General features: G+C 36.1%; 1 protein-coding gene across 2 annotated transcripts in view; it reads right to left on the bottom strand.

The window, feature by feature from the left end:
* Window positions 1-17,839, bottom strand: part of spri (Src homology 2 domain-containing protein sprint) — a 444,507-nt gene that overhangs the window by 381,233 nt on the left and 45,435 nt on the right. For both annotated transcript variants that reach the window (XM_014229879.3, XM_036371164.2), the window contains exon 3: window positions 14,774-14,852. In XM_014229879.3, the coding sequence (XP_014085354.2) occupies window positions 14,774-14,852 (79 nt within the window). The remainder of the gene's footprint in view (window positions 1-14,773; window positions 14,853-17,839) is intronic.

Here is a 17,839-nt window from a genome sequence, read left to right on the forward strand (position 1 = left end):
TGAAGTACAATGCGCATATTTCAGAAAGGAACTATTAAGCGGAAAACTAAACAGCGGAAGCTAGTAATAAGTAGACGCGCACAATTCATGCAGAACTATACAAGTGACCTCGAACGAGCAACACCCTAATATCGTTAACAGTTAGAAGAAAAAGATAAACTGAAAGACAACCCACTAGAAAATAAGCTTAGAAATTACAAATGCCGCTTTTGAAAAAAAAAACTCGGTTCTGCTTTATTCTTGAGCTCGTAGAAGATTTATGACAAATATTTTACAGTAATCTTGGATATAATTTGTGTATTACTTCCCGTTCGCGATATATAATACTAAGCATTTAGTTTTTACTTAAAAAAAAAAATAAGAGTGAAATTCGGATTTTTAATCAATATTTCGTTCCTTCGCCAAAGCTCCCTGAAATCGAACTCTATAATAAAAGCATACTACGTTTCAAGTCCAATGATTGCCGGGGGTAAGAACCCACAATTTTTTAATATCGCAGCTTTTGACCAACCCTAAGAAAAGCGTTCGTCAATTGCGATGCCTACCCATCAACCATCGGAAACCCGAATATATTCCTACCCTGAAAAAGCTTCTTATAAAATATAACACTTTGCAGGCATTTTAAAATGTCAGGGCTTTAATAACCTGCCTAGCACCACCAGAAACGCGACAATCGTCTAGAGTTCACCATGATCGATTTTGAAATCGCTTAACACTTTGCCGACTTCTATCGACCGCAAATCGTCTACTAGGTGGCTCAGCTAGTAAAAACAAACTTTCCAGACGTTTTCGTTTGTGTTAATAATCAATTTCAACCAGCAAGGAACGTTTTTTAATAAAAGAAGGTTAGATTTTAAAGGTAAGTAAGTAAACTTCGAACTTTAGTAGTTGTGAAATATTTCCAAAGTAGAAGTATTAGGAAATATCAAAGTTCGATAATGATTTTAATTGTGATGTCGAATTTTTTTGTATGACCTGTTAGGTTAGGTTCAATTAGTGGCTTCGTAACTCAAATTAAAAACGACAACATTGGTAAGAGCAGTTTTTAAAAGTCAACAAATGTGCCAAATCGGATGGGGTTCTACTACTAATATAATATTTTTTCGTCCGACGACTGTTGCTTCAGGAGACATTGAGAAAATCTCGTTGTAGTTTTAGAAAGAAAAGAGCTACTCATAAATTCGTTTAAGCTTTCGGCAATCTTTTAAAATGAATTTGTGAACCAATACGTAGGTGGCCATTTATATTTCGGGATTTGACAACCCCACTTCTGACCAAATTAGTGTCTGTTTTTTTTTGGAAAAACTGGGCACGTCGCAACCGAACCACTAGAATAATGCAGAACAGTAAATTCTGAGTAGTACACAACCATTTGTTTTCCAGTTGTCTTTCGATAAATCAGCAAATCTAACTTCAGAAGACGGATCACTCTTCACCACGACAATGCGAGCTCTCACACATCGACTGACACAACTGCATTTTTGAGCACACAAAACATCGGTTTGATGAGTCATCTATGTACCGTATAGTCTTGACTTGGCACCGTATGACTTATTTTTATTCCCGTACGTAAAAAATAAACTAAAAGGTCAACGTGTTTCGACACTGAAGCGCGGTTAATAGGTTCAGAGCGCATGTTTAGACACCTCAATCAGACCGGCCAAAGTTGTGTAAAAACTAGAGTTTTTAATAATGGAAAGTCTAAATGGCTCGTGCAAATTATTAACAACGCTTTTTTTTAAAAAGGTAAATATTTTTTCAAAAAAATTCAATATTTTTAAGCAAATCATTATTGTCGATTACCGCTTGACATCTGCGAGACATTGACTTCGCTATCTTTTGTTAGATGCGCTGTAGAATACCTTTTTTCAGCTGAGAACAAAGTTTCTTGATATGATTTGGATCTGTACTGCAATAGAGACAGTCAAGAACAGCCACCAAATTGTCATAAAACCACTGTGCGTCGACTTGTGTGTTTCGGATAGTTTTCCTACTAGTAGATCCTTGTTACACTAACATGCGTTGGCAAATTGCAGCATTACGTCGTTCATAATCGATATATACTAAAACACATCCTTTTCTCTATCAATTTTAAATATAGCACCGATGCCACGCCACATCTGAAAACACTCAATTCATCTATGTTTCGTCAGAAAATATTACCTTTTTTCATTCACTTGTTGTCAAGTGGCGGTATTTTTAAGCGATCTCCAAACGATTTTTTTTTTTGCTTGCAATCAGAGAACAGCAGCTTTTTCCTGGAAATACTTCCAAGCATTCCCGATTCTCGCGATCACCTTTTAAAGTATCTACGGCTTGTGCGTTCTCAATTTGTGTAAAAATCATTGTCCTAATTCCTCTTGGCCGTTCTTTGCGGATCCTTTCATTATTCGCGAACAACCAGTTTGTCTTCTCTTGATGTCCTTTTACACGTTCTCTTCTGTGTGGAACTTGTTTTGCAGTCTTATTTTTGTTATTATAATGAATTACATTTCCTTTCGAACTGTTGAGCGAACTTGTGATTTCACCGTATGGCTTTCCATTCTCTAGCATATAGACAATAATTAAATTTCTCCGGACATTCGCGTACGTTTGTTGAATCACCACGAAAAGCTCTTAAAAAGTTCTCCCCTTACGAACTAAAAGCCCCTATAATCAGAATATATTTCTATCTAGAACCTAATATAGGGATGTATTCCGTTAATCAAAATCATATTATAGAAAACAATTTGACCAGATCAAAAACTAACCTAAAGTTTTGACTCATCGAGCTTTCGTTACAGCTATACTGTTATATGATGAAGTCTCAACATTGATGAAGCTCGACGAGAAACATTTAACTTCATGAAGTAGTATTTTTGAATAAAAAAGCGGCTTTTCTGTTGTTGATGCAAAGATAGATTATACGTAAGAAAAAGGGAAATAAATTTTTTCGACTTCGGCTTTAGTGATAATCTCTATAGTATTTCTAACCAATTTTAACAACAAAAAAAAGCAGTGGCGTGGTATGCCGTGGTCAAAGCTCAAACATAAATGCTTACGTGCCTAGATTTCTTTCTATGTCATGTCTCAAAAGCGTCAGAAGTATAATCGGTAAAGCTCGTTACATTTACTTTGTGCACTTTGCACTTTCAATAAGCGTTTCTAGAATAAGAATTCCCGCAGAAACCCTTCTACAGCCAACTATAAACGGAATTATCAAGCGCTGCATCTGCGCAACTCCATCTCAGCGATTTGAATGTTAATTTGAAAATTATGTTTTATGCAAATACTTGCGGATTGCGAAATATCATGTATTCCAAGGCGTGTGCGCAATTGTGCAACACACATATGTATATGTATGTGTGTGTATTTATGTAAATAATGTGTGCACAAAAGAAATCGCTATCTTGCAATTCGAATTTGAGTATCGAAATTGAAATTCGAATTACTTGTAATCACGCGGTTCGTGCAATTCTCACCGGCAGGTGCACAAATGCATTATTTACCTACAAGTCTACACACGACATATGTGTACATACATATGTATGTATTGGAAGGTTGCTGACATTTTGCATTAAATCTTTGCTAGAACGTGACGATGTGTCTCAATGGTATTTCTGTTGATTGAGAAAAAGTATTTGCTAATAATGTCGCATTGCATATGGATATAGATACACATATGCATATTTGTATAATATACTTAAATATACAGGGTGCTTCATATTTTTGTAGAATTTTATTCAGCCAAATTCTAACCATAAATCGCTTCACAACCAACCAAAACAAACTTCGAAACTCGAACAAAACGAATCTGTCAATAGAAATCGTTACCGCTGAATGCTGTCTAATTACGGCTGTTTAAGAATTCATAAAAACTTCCTAACTATATTCGTTTCGACAATACTTTGCACACTGCAAATCAAGCTAGTCAGTTTCTGCAACAAAATTTCTCTGAACGGCCGATGTCAAAAAGTTAGCTATTGACAGAAGACCCCTATCTCCCGACTTGACTACCCGTGACTACTTTTTGTTACGTTATTTGAAGAACTAAATATATTCTTCCTGCATTCCTCGAGCCATTGACGAGCTCAAAACAAGCATGCTAACCGAAGTCATATTGCTCGAAACGCTCGAAAAACCATTCGCAAAGGAGCTCAGTTTGCTGTGACCAATAAAGTCGTCCACGTGGTTGTTATTATACAATATAAAAAAAAAATAGTCAATGTAATTTTAACGTGTTCATATTTGTAGTATTAAGCAAAAATATCTGTAAAAAAATTAAAAAATATTCTCTTTATATGTATCGACACAAAAGATGGTACACCCTGTACATACAAGTATATACAGGTATATGCCTTCAATATACCCATATGCAAAAATTACTATTGACATAATAAACCATAAAATTTTTAATAATAGCATTTACAATAATAATAATAATAATTAGCGCTTACAACTTGTGTTAGATGTTTTGACAAGCTTCTCTTGCAAGTTGTGGCGTGTGTCTTGATATAAACTAACAGCTGGAGGCACCTAAAAGGTGTAAGCCACTATCGTAGAGCTGAAATATTCAACAGGAATGCCTTTCACGTAGTACAAATGAAGTCAAAACTTTTCAAATTGAGAAATATGTAGGTTGCCTTTTATTTTTCGGGATTTAGCAACCCTAGTGTTGCAATCTGGCAATTGAGGTTATATTATACACAAGCGCCATTTGTGTGGTTTACAGTAATTTCAAATATTTATCTCGGCCAAAAATGGAATTAAATAGCTAACATTTTAGCGCGATTACACTGTTAACAACTTTCGACGTTCAAATATATAACATAATTGTAACCGCCCATGCTTTTGTAATAATTGAATTGATGGATTTGGAAACTGGATAGTTCCTTTAATATTAGGAGCTCCCGAAAGTAATATAAATAACTAAACTCTTAACTCTTATATATTTTTTCAAAAAACTTTCCAAGGTAACGTAATATACTTTTAGTTTTGAAGTTACTTCATGCTGGCAATAGTTCTTTAAATATTTAAGACACCTTTCCTGCCGCATATTTTGGTTTTTTATTACTTAAATTTTAAGCCACTATATTTTGGAATACGTTCATTAATCAAATAGATCAAAAACTGTGGCATTTGGTAATTACTATGTACTTATTTAATTACATTGTGAAATTCTAAGTAAACAGCTTATCATATGGAAGTACACACACCCTCCAAAATCCCGAACAAGGCAACATAATGCCAACCAAATCATAAGGGAGACATCATTCAGCTATAGACATATGTATGCAAGTAAATATATACAAGTACAACTTACATAGTATATACATATATAATATATATATGTACCATATATGTATGTAAATGCAATGTGCCAGCAGCCAACGAATAAAATGATTTGCTGGCGTCGACTCCCGAACTTCGCAAACTTTTGACACCCGACCCCAGAGGCGGCCGTTAAGCAGGTACTTTGCTGATTTATGAGCGAAGATTTAATGCGCTGTCTTGAGATTTGCATTTGAGCGTTTGGTGTTTTATGATGCCGCAGACGTTGATGCAGTTGATGTGCCACAAGTGCTGTGTATGTGTGTGTATGTCCGTTAAAGAATTGCGCCCCTACTACTAGCGGTGGCAAGTTGAAGTGGCGCTGAGCTAAAGTTTATAAAAATAAATCGCCAGCATCTATCGCTTGCAAATGAAGATGCTAGCTGCCGTTAAGTGTGAATATGAACACATCACTTGGATAGACGGAGTAGGGAGCAATGCTGGCAATATAGAAGGAGGCACAGTTGGCGTCATAAGTGATGCTAAGAATGGTAATTGTGGTAATAATGAAAATCATTACTACGGTGGTTGGAAATAATTGCTTTTGGTACTTAAATTTTTGAAAATATTTTGTGTTTAAAGTTGATTTTAGTAATCAATTCTAATGTAACAATGCATGCAAAAATAGACATGCAATAATATAATACTAATTTCAGTACATTTGTCATTATCAATACTAATATGAGTGGTTCTAACATTTCACTAACATTTTAGCGGTACCAATACCAACATGAATACAAATCCCATTACTAATGCTGACATCAGTATCAATACAATAGAAATTACATTACAAATACCATTACCAATAACTTTTATAAACCGTGTATAATTACCATTAAATAGCCAATACCAAAATGATTATCAATACTAACACCAGCAATTTTATGTAGAATTAACCTAATCAGTGTAATTATCAAAATACCTAAATCCAATACAAGTGCCATTATCAAAAACCAACCAAGTGTCATTGCCAATGAGAACCATAAACACTGAAAGACAAAAGTTATATGGAAAGAATATATACCAACGCCTTAATAAATACCAAGACTGGTACCATTGCCACTACCAATACTAAAACCAGGACCATTAACAAAATCAATAATATTACCAATAATATTAAAAAATAAATACTAGAAGACAAAAGAAGTATCAATACCTATATCTTTACCAAAGCTAGTACCATTACCATTACCAATACTAACACCAATACCATTTACGGAATAAGTATTATTAACAATACTTACATCAATAAACAATACAATTACCATTACCAAAATCCATACAAGTGCCATTACCAATACCAAAACCCAATTACTATTACCAATACCAATACGAATAATAATTATTACAAGCAAAAATGTATGCGGAATCCCAACGATCGACACACCGTGCACCAACAGCCACTTGCCTCCCGGCCGCCATTGCTACCTCCTTCAATTACTTTTATTTGGTTGCAACATGTTGCTGTTATTTGCCGCAAATATCGCCTACTGTTGACTAACTACCGCTTGTTTGTGCACTGCTGCGCTGCTGCCGTGGCTATTGGCTGCCGCATAGCCAATTCTGTTGCATGCAACATGTGTGCATGTGCAACAGCGAAGACATGTCAATGCGTCCGCCGCTTCCCACAGCTGCAACGACTGTCAGCGACGTATCACATAATAAGAACAACAACCACAGGGGTGCACCAAGAGTTGTTGATTTTCAAATTGGCAGGCGTTGCTGCACGCCGCCGATTGCTTTGGTGGCTTAGTTTTTATTTTCTTTTTGTTATTGTTTTTTTTACACACTGCAAACATGCTAATAAATTTATGAGCGCACACAGCAATTGTCTAAATTGCAAATATGCATTGGCCAAACGCATAGCAACAATATAAGCTAACAACAACAGCGAGTGGCATGCAACAGCATGCGAGGCAGCAAATGCATTCCACTGTTGCTAATCGAATATAGTTTGTGCTGTGGTTGAGTGTTGTTGTGGTTTTTTATATCGCTGTTGTTGTTGCATTTATATAGCACGTAGTTGCCACTGCAACGTTTATAAATAACGTTCTTTTTAGAATAACCTCAAGCTGTTTTGAAAGCTCAGCGCAACTAAATACCGACTAACTGAGCAACTTGCCACAAATTGCCTTCGCTGCGACTGTTATGAAGGCAGTGTCAATAAAAACGGGCACACAACCAATTGTTCCAACATATGTGCATACAATATGTCTGTATGTCATTGAGATTTGCGCAAGTGCCACTTGAATTACAGACTCTGCACTCCTTGCATTGCATTGTTGCATGCGTAATGCCAGCGCTGAAGGTGCAATAATTGCTGACCGAGACTTGCCAAGCCTTCATGCCAGTCTATTGGCTTATCTTAATGGCATTTTCGAAACGATTAGTTTTCATTGTTGCATGAACCGTTAACATGCTTGATTTTTGAAAGCTTATACCTTCCCTAATATCTTCACAATTTTGGGAAAAAATTTGTGTTTCTCAACACACCGATCTTAATTGTATTATAAAACGTGATTGTTTTTGTACTGAAGATACTTGATGATACGATTCGTTCTACCCATAAGCTGTAGGTAAGTTGGTATTTCAAATTGGCGAAATGGAACTTTCCAGTCAAACCTGAAAATATGTACTCCAAATTTCTTAAAACGGGACAACCCTACAGTCATTTAAGGTCAAATTGGTATAGAGAGACATATCTTTCCAAACCAAAAATTTACAAGACAGCTTAAGAACAAGAATAGTTAACGAAAATCGATCAATTTGGGATATACTCTCTCCCAGCCCCCGTATAACGAATATATTAAATTTCATGTAAACGATTGACTTTAAAGATATCTTAAGTATTATTATTAATTTAGAATCAAATTATTCACAATTTCAATTTAAAACTTTAGGTAATAATACCTATTTTTCACCGAATTCATATAGGATCGAAAATCTCAAAATCTTGGACAAACATTAAGGGATATGGCCCCTGTAGAATTTTCAAAAGATCGTGTTTTTTTTTTTGCTTAAAATATAATTTAACGTTTTTTGCATTTACGGTACGATTACACCCAAATTTAGTCCCCCTTACTTATTGTATCACCAGCTTTTATCTTAAACAGAATACTTGTAGTATCTGTGGGAAAGATACTTCAGTCCCTACTGCTTCAAGCGCTTGAATTATTTACAAGGAAAAAAAAAGTATTAAAACAAAAGCTGACTACATTCATTAATTTGAGTGCAATATTGACATTAATGTGGTAGGCGAATCGAAAAACACAAACTGGTATAAGTCAAATACAAGTATATTGACATAATTTGAAGATAGATAAAATATATTATATAATAGCATTCCTTTAAAATAGCTATAAGCCACTTTCCAGGTTTACTGGATCGGACAACCAGCTAGTAATAATAAAATTAAAAGGTATAAAAGTGGTATAAACCATGGTTTGGCAAGTATAGATCAAATAGACTGGTATACATTACGCTGGCATAGTCAAAGAGAGACGTATAGCAAGCGGTTATACTACTTAATAATAGAAATTAGGTACTCTCCAACGTTATACGAATCGATCAACCAACTGGTATAAATGCAATAAACTGGCATAATCATAAAGATTTCAACAGAAGGCGGTCAGCTCACTTCATCAATTAGTAATTTAATAGTCACCAAGACGTAGCTAATCGTATACAAAACTGGCATGAATAAAACAGACTGGTATAAATTGGAAAGAAATAGAACAAAAGATAGTTATATTACTTTATGATGGTACGAATATATTTTTATGTTGACTTGAACTAAACAATTGGACTAAAGCAAGCTTCGGAATTACGGCCACGCTCTCATTTGGTTCGAATAGGTAGCTTAATGAGTTTGATAATAAAATTTTTTTCTAAAAACTACTGCAGCAAAAGAGAAAATAATTTCATACAATGAAAGTTGGTAGACTATATATTGACCTTATTATACATATGTATATGATATGCACTTACATAAATATATGTATAATTACTACATGTGTATGTACGTACATACAAAATTATATGCCGAGTACATGAGTTTCTTCTCATAAGGAAATTCTCCCCAAACTCCTGAACACACTCTACGAAAAATCAGTTGCTTTAATAAGCGGATAATAGAAACTATCGTAGCATACTTTTAGGCAGACAAGTGATGCCTAGGTAGTTTTCAACGCATTAAAATATGAATGAACAAGAATGGAAGACGTACATACATACATAAAATGACTTTCGCCATAAAAATTAGCATTTTAACGCGTCGAAATTTATAACACCCAGAACAACAACACACACAGCAAATGAAAAACGACGTTAAGAATGCTTTTAAGCCAAACATTAATATTAACATAATTGCGCTGGGAGGACAATGGCCAGGAAGCTGGACGGTCAAAGTGGCGGATATATTTTTAGCTATCAAGATTAGCAGCTTCTGCCGTGAAGCAATTGCTTTCTCCTAATAATTTAGCAAGACATCAAAAGCATTAATAATATAGAACAATGTGTATGTATGTATATATGTATGTGTTGTGTTGTAAGCTTGTGTTGTTTACTTGCGTCACCTCACGTTTATGCTTTGTGCGTAGCTCAGGTGATTAGCGCAATTAGACAGGTGCTCATAACGATGTTTCCACTGGATTAAACACAAAATTTAACGCGCGTCAACTGCGTGGAGACCAAGAGGAGGTCGTTGGTGGCGCACCGAACACATACACATATAAATTCATATACATATTACATATATATGTACCTGGAAGTACGTGGCATACTTCTATTTCCTCTCCGCATAACTAATGACTGTTAATCTTCGCGTTGTGTTTTTGGCAATTAAAGTACAGTGGGACAAATTGCACTAAAACTTGATTTTCATACTTCAGTTTGTATGGCAGCTATATGCTATAGTGACGCGATCTGAGTGATTTTTCGGAGTTTGCACCGTTGCCTATACTATAGTTGTCTTATATCGGCAACAAATGAACAACTTCTTGGGAGGAAAAGAACGTGTGCGAAATTTCAGATCGATATCTCAAGAACTGAGGGACCAATTCGCTTATATACAGACAGACGAACATGCTTAAATCGACTCAACTCATCATGCTAATATATACAATTTATAAGGTGTTCGGTATTTCCTTCTGAGTGTTACAAACTTTCTGGCAAAGTTAATATGCACTGTTAAGTGTATAATAATAACATCTACAGCTAATGTCAGGCTCATGCCGACCTGAGGAATCAGAGGTAAAAACATTATGGCAAATCTTTTGGAAAGAGATAGATTCTCGGAGTCTAGCATCTTACGGCTAAGCTTTACGGATCAAGAGCCCTAAAATGCTATTAGCATACAAATATTTAATTTTTTTTGTTTTTGGAGCCATAAAACCGAGCATTTTTTTTACTATTATAATTCCTAAAGTATTTTGACTTCAACATAAACCCATATACGGTAATTATAGTCAGCATATAACACATAAAAGCTATGTAAAAGGAACCGATTTTGTCCTTTAAGCACTTTTAAGAATCTAAAACACTTTTTATCTTAGCGTAGTGTACTACAAGTATATGAAGGGTTTCGCTGAGATTTTCGTGCTATTTTGGCAGTCTATCTGACTTTTCCTACAATTAGGAGGTTCTATCAGTTTTATACCGCTTCCGAAAGCTAAGATCTCTTGTGAAATTATACCTCAATTATGATTATAAGTAGCTAAAACGAGGCATCGAAAATGAATACTCTGACTAGAAACTTTACTCGAATCCAGAACAGCAATGGAGTAAAATTGAAACCTAAGAGATAGTAAATCTGCGTTCAGCTATCTTGTCCAATAGGCTGTATCGATCAGCTTTTTCTGAGTTTATGGTAATAACCCCATTAATTTAACCCTAAGACGGTATATTACCAAAGGATGTAAAAAGTATTTCCCTGATTTCCAGAAATATAAAAATACTGGGTAACCGTTTAAACTAAGTCTTGGCAATACTTCCGAGAAAAAATAGACGCAACTAGCAATTTGAATATATGAACTATACGAACTTACTATTGTAGTAATACTAAACAAACACCAAACCCAACCAAATTTTATCTAAGCACTTGAAAACGGAGTCAAGAAGGAGTTCCTCTCCATTTTATTCTCTCTCAACTATCTAGTCCAATGCACTTACGCCTCAAGCTCGCCCCACTGTGCGATAATAACACAAACAGGAGATATGATAATCAGTATAATATACCGTTAATTCGTGCCTTCCGCAAATCACTTGCACTTTCAGCGGCACTCGCTCATCAAATAAAAGCGAGAGGAGTCAAAGGGCACTTGGCAATGCTGGAATTCCAGTAGTAATCCGCCCGCTATTCGTGAACCGCAAGCAGTGGGGTAGTTGAATATTCGCACAAAATACTTTAAATAGTAGTTCTTAACTAATAAAAATACAGTGAGATAATCGCAATCTGCTTACACTCCATTACTACAAAATCACCGCGCTGACGCGCAACCGGCGCATCAAAGTTTCCCTCCAACTCATTGGAATTCTCTAAGCGCGCTACTTCGCAAAGGAAATTGTGTCTATTTACCTATTCAAAAGAAGACATTCAAAGCTACTTATCTTGCTCAACCTAAATACTCTCTTTGTCTCAATTGTTTCCATATCCTGGCACATTAGCGCGAATATCCTTTTTGCTTTTGTTGAGGACTAATGTGAGCTCATTTTGGCACTTATTTTTTTAGCGTTTTCGCAAAGGAAGTAATTATGTTTTTAGTGCAAGGCTGCTTTTAGAAAATGGTGTTTCTTAAAATATAATGGATCTGCATTATTTAAATTGCTCATTTATGAAAGCGTGCAATTAAAATAAGGAGCAAGAAAGAAACAAGTTTAGTTTGAATTGAAACTGATAGTATTAACAAAAAACTTGACCGAGCGTCACCTTTCATTTGTAATATGAGTAATATTCCTAATGAATCTCAGGAGTCTTTTGATATAAAGGAATGCACCCCTGGACCAGATATTGCATTTGAGGTGTGACTGTTATCGAGCCAACCTCCTGCTAAGTGATAGTACCAACAAGACTTTTGTTGTCTCTAGCGAAAATGCAGTATAAGCTACTTGTCATATAGTTTTGGTGATTTCAACTGAGATGATAGCTCTTGGTTATATAAAAATAAATATCACTTTTAGCGACATAGATCCGACAGCCATAGAAGTGCTAGCGCTTGCGCTCACTAAGGAAACTAAGAGAGTAATAGAAGAGCAGTTAGTGCAAAATTAGTGTGACATCTAAACTTAGGTGACCATATATGTCCCGGCAAAATCCGGGATGGTTTTTCCCATATTATAATTCATAGAAAATTGCGACATATAATAGGTAAGAGAGCAACACAATTTTATTCACTTCATTATTTTTTATTTATTTCCAAGCCCGGGACGGCCAGGACGCGTAACCGGAATCCGTACTGTCCCGGACAAACCGGGAGAAATGGTTAGCTAACCAGATCTAGTTGCACTTTTCAATGCTTTTAACAAAAATACCTTCACACAAACTCCAGAAAGTATTTTTTTATTACAGTGCGCAACAATAGCGTTGGTCTCGTAAATATATTATAACGTTTTAACATATTTTCAGTCTATGTGTAATCATCTTCTGAACAAGGCAACTTGGACCCACGTAAGTAGGTAGCTTATGCAACGGTATTTTAGTGACAAAAGAGTGATGTTATCGAGGGCTGAAGTTACATTCTGCAACAACCACTCAATTACAGCTGAATGTTTTAACCAATTGATGTTGCTTTCACCTGCTTTGACTGGGTTTTGAAGTCCTTGAGAGAATGAGTTCGTTGAAAGTGTCACTACAGACTTCAATATCGGCCACTTCGTTGAAGTTTTTATTGCTTGTTATACTCTGAACAGGGTATATTAAGTTTTTCACGATGTATTTAAATCTAAATAAAAACGTCGGAAACCCTATAAGGTATATATATAAATGATCAGCATGACGAGCTGAATCGATTTAGTCATATCCGTCTGTCTTTCTGTCTGTATATATGCGAACAAGTCCCTCAGTTTTTAAGATATAGATCTGAAATTATGTACACACTTTTCTCTTCAAGAAGCTGCTCATTGTTCGGAACGGTCTATATCGGATCACTATAACATATAGCTAACATTCAAACTGAATGATCAAATAAATGTCCTTGTATGGAAAACTTTTGTAGTTGAGGAGATAATTTCATGAAATTAAACATGAATCATTGTCTAAACTTTAGACTCTAAGCAACGAAGAAATTGTTTAGATCGGATTGCTACAGCATATAACAGCCATACAAACTGCCCGATCAGAATCAAGTTAAAAATCTATTTATAACTTTTTTTTGCTAAATGAAACTAAACTATAAACGCGTGGAATTATGGATTTCCTCAGTTTGATAATAACCTTGACCTTCGCCGAAAAAGTCAATGTCTCAAAAGCTCTTTCTAGACAAAGCTAGGGGCTTTTATCATCAGCAATTATAATACTTCTAGACCTCGATTGATTTTTTCGGATTTTTATAGCTGATTAGTTGCGGTGGTTACCCTTAGTTTCGGTATGTCTTCGTGTTCTATCCGACGATGGCTTTAATATAGTAACCAAAACAAACATTGGGCCCAGACGAAAATGTATTTTATATTATATATATAATTAGGTAAGTCCCTAGTTATGCGATTATAAACACCATGAAATATTCCACTTTAAGACACACAAATAATAAATTAAATTTCTTAAAGCCAGCGCAGCACAGACGGACAACACACTCAAAAGTTGCGAATATTATTATGAACGACAACAATAAAGCGCAATGATGCCACAAAAGGATGCTTTCAACGCGGCAGCCGGTTGGTTGGCTGGCAGCTGGTGGCTCGAGCTACCTCCATAAACTTTAAATAAGTAACAGGCAAATAATGGAGTAAGAAGAACGGCTGCCAGGAAATTACTTCAGTGGCACGAAGTGGCATGCAACAGCATCGTGCGCAACTAAGTGGAAATTGCAGGAACAACAGGCTGCCAAGGCGCGCCAAGACGTGGCGCAGTAGTGAAAATGACAATGAAACGATGAAGTTTCAAGAAAGTGGAAATGAGCGCGAAATGTGCGAAAGTGGCAAAGTGACAAAGCCATAAAGTGGCAAGCGTGTGAGTTGGCGTAGTGGACATTTGCATGGCAAATGTGGCAAGTGGACGCAACGCATTTAAAAGCTTAAAAGCATTTAACAGCATGTGGCCGTGACACTACAATCAAACGCTCACACATACATACATACATAGACATGCACATAAAAGTATCTTTGAGTTAAAATCAAAATTAAAATGCCAGCGAGCGTACAACGGTAAACGGCTGCTTGGAATTGTGCCGGTAAAATGTGTGTAAAAAAGTGCAAATAATTTTTAAGTATATGTGTAGCTGATAAAATAATGAAAAAATCCCGTACTTACCGCTAAGTAAGCGCTTTGGCCGCGTAGACGCGGTGGCGGCTCGGTGAAAGGTTCGCCATTTGCTGCGGCCTTGTCGCGCCTGAAGAAAGATTGAAGAGAGAGAAATTACTACAAAAGCGCAATTAGAAAATGAACAAAAGAAAATGTAATGTTAATAAAAAATCACAAAAAATTCTCTTTAGAGAAATGTCCTTTGGCCAATATGTCCTTTCGCGGCCATACGAACTCACTTGCTTCTTAAAGCCATGCAGACACACACACATACATATCTAGAGGCATTTCTTGCATTATTTGCTTAAGATTCGGCCACTATTGTTCCTAAACTTACCACACACTCATTTGCTCCAATCGTCTTGCTACTTCACCCTCCCATTCGCTATGTCCTTTGGCTATACATACCACGCAAATGTGCGAAGACTATTGCGAATAGCCATTCTCTCTGCGATTTTTCATAATATTATATGCCAAATGAAATGGAAACAATAATCATAATAACAAATAGGCAATAATCATAATCAAAGTCGGAGGAAGCAATGAAAACATGGTTGCCAGGAGTTACATAGTTCAGTAAAAAATATAAAAATTTTTTTGCAAGTGACTTTATTCGCACTCCAATATGCATGACAGCACCCCGAAATGAGTTACAAACGCGACCAATGAGTAAACGGTTCCTCCAGGTCTGAAGACAAGGACCAGGAGCTATCTGAGCGGTCAACAATCATCCGTATTGTTTTGAGGACAAAGCACTAAGTTAAGAAGAATTAAACAGGAGCTTTCACAGGGTGGTATTCTCTCCCCGCTAAGGTTTAACTCTTATATTTCGAAACTCTCTCAACAACCAGAGAGGAAAAATGTAGAAAGCTTAGTACCCTTTCCAAACTACAGCGCTCACCATTTTTACTGTTGTTTTATTGTACCTACTTGATATTGTAGGAGCTTTAATAAAATTGTGTGCCCATTCTCGGCTTTTAATAGTATATCTCGATAAGTCATTATTGCGAAAATAACTACTTCTGAAACATAAAAAACTAGCTCATAACTAATAATCAAATGTAACCTAACCTCCAGAAACATATAATTCTAGCAAGCTGGCAACACGTGAATGTTAAAAAGAAGTTTGTGTGCTAATAAAACAATAAGATACTGAGAAATGTCGACAAACACAGTCAAATAAACTTGAGGATTTGTGTCTACAGCCTGCATCATAGACAGATCAGCAAGGAACAACTTAAACCTAACCTCGTAAAACATGTACCAAAAAGAAAAACAATATGACGCTATAATTATATAATAAAAGAATAAGGCCGAAAATCACATCGAAGCAATCAGCGTCAATCAAATAGAAGCCCACCTATGGTCCTCTTTAGCTAAGAATATACTAAAAAAATTAACATACTTGAAGGTAAGGTTTTGAATTCAGACTTTTTATTTAAATATCTGGTGGATTATTGACATTGTGAGTTCCTCACTTTTTTACCTCCAAATTCAAAATATTTTTAGTATAATAAGAATAGCAACTATGAAACAAACATTTTTTGGTAATTGTACTATGACCCATCTTTTTCAAGAAGCTGTATGCAACTTCGTTTCATAAGAAACGTGAACACCGTTTCAGCTCGTCAAGTTGCAGTTAAAGTATGAATTATAAATGAAGAGACAAAGGCATCATGTCTTAACATTTTATTAAACCGAAAGTATTTAAAGCATGTGCTACAGCTTTCGCTTTCGAGCAAAAGTTTCTATATACACTCATAGGTGGGATTAATCTAGTAACTATGGAAAATGTGCTATATAATGCCAGGTAATCTGCGAATGTTAAGACGCCCAGAGAAAGTTTCAACCCTATTTAAGATCTGCACACTGTTAATTATTCATATTTCTTTGCTAAGATTGTGGAAACTTGACCAGAAGCGTGTTCTTATAAACACTTAAGAAGGTATTTCAAGTTCAGTTTCGAAGGTTATTTGAAGAAGTTCTTTTTAGCAGAACCTCAGAATTGAAACAAATCAGAAAAATATTTGAAAATGCTTAACCGCACTTCAGCTAACCTTCTAGGGACTTTTGAAAGCTTGAAAACAATTTGAATCTATTCGAAACTCCGTAGACCTAATGGAAATGAAATCAAAATATTTCACTATAGAAGATCTAGTTAGCTTAGCAGCGAAAATATATATTTAAATCGACTCATTTAAGGTAAGATGTCCATCCGTCTTTGGGACTCTTATTAAACCACTAATTTTCATTTAAACACCGGTGTATGCCCACACAAATATAAACCCCTCCCCGTTATTTTGTATTGCCGCAAAATTGCTTACTTACTGATTGCCAACCTTCACTAAATTCATGTGCATTATCACACGTGTTTCACACCCCTCCTTCAGCATCATAAGCATGCCAAGAATCACATAAAAATATAGTTTAGCACAATTCGTACATTATTTCCGGTTTCCTGTAGTCATCACCGCCACCCAATCCAACAACCCTGCGCCCGTACTTCACAACTACCCCTCACCACCGCAGTCTGCCGCTTGTGCGACAACCTTTAGTCATGTCCTGCAAATATTTACTGCCACAAGACCTTTTTGCTAGTTTGTTTGTTGTGGAGACGGGATGTTGTAAAAATGTGCACATAATGAGTTTTTGCGGTTTGGCGATTACCCAGAGATGAGTGGAGCGCCAATGGTGGCGCGCTGTGGGTGGCAGCGGCGCATAAAAACGAATATATGGATCTTGTTACGAAATACCAAATGACTAAACATTTAGATATGAGTGAGTCGCTGCTGTCAACTGCCCAAATGTCCGCTACACTGCTCTCCGCTGAGCGCTTTGATTGTCAGACTAAACGCAACTTCTCTCTCTAACTCGCGCTACCTCTTTCAACCTTTCGCAACCACTCTAGTTGTCCCACGCATAGTATTTTATATGGATAATGTTTGTATTTGACCGCAGCACTCGTTAAAATTCTTTACGTTGCTAGTTATTTGGCAGGAACTTTTACTCTTTCTACCCCTCCAACGTTCCGTCCATATGACGCGCCACACCCCTCAAACACGCTTGCTATTATTT

The sequence above is a fragment of the Bactrocera oleae genome, chromosome 5 (genome assembly GCF_042242935.1).
Source record: "Bactrocera oleae isolate idBacOlea1 chromosome 5, idBacOlea1, whole genome shotgun sequence".
Taxonomy (NCBI): Eukaryota; Metazoa; Arthropoda; class Insecta; order Diptera; family Tephritidae; genus Bactrocera; species Bactrocera oleae.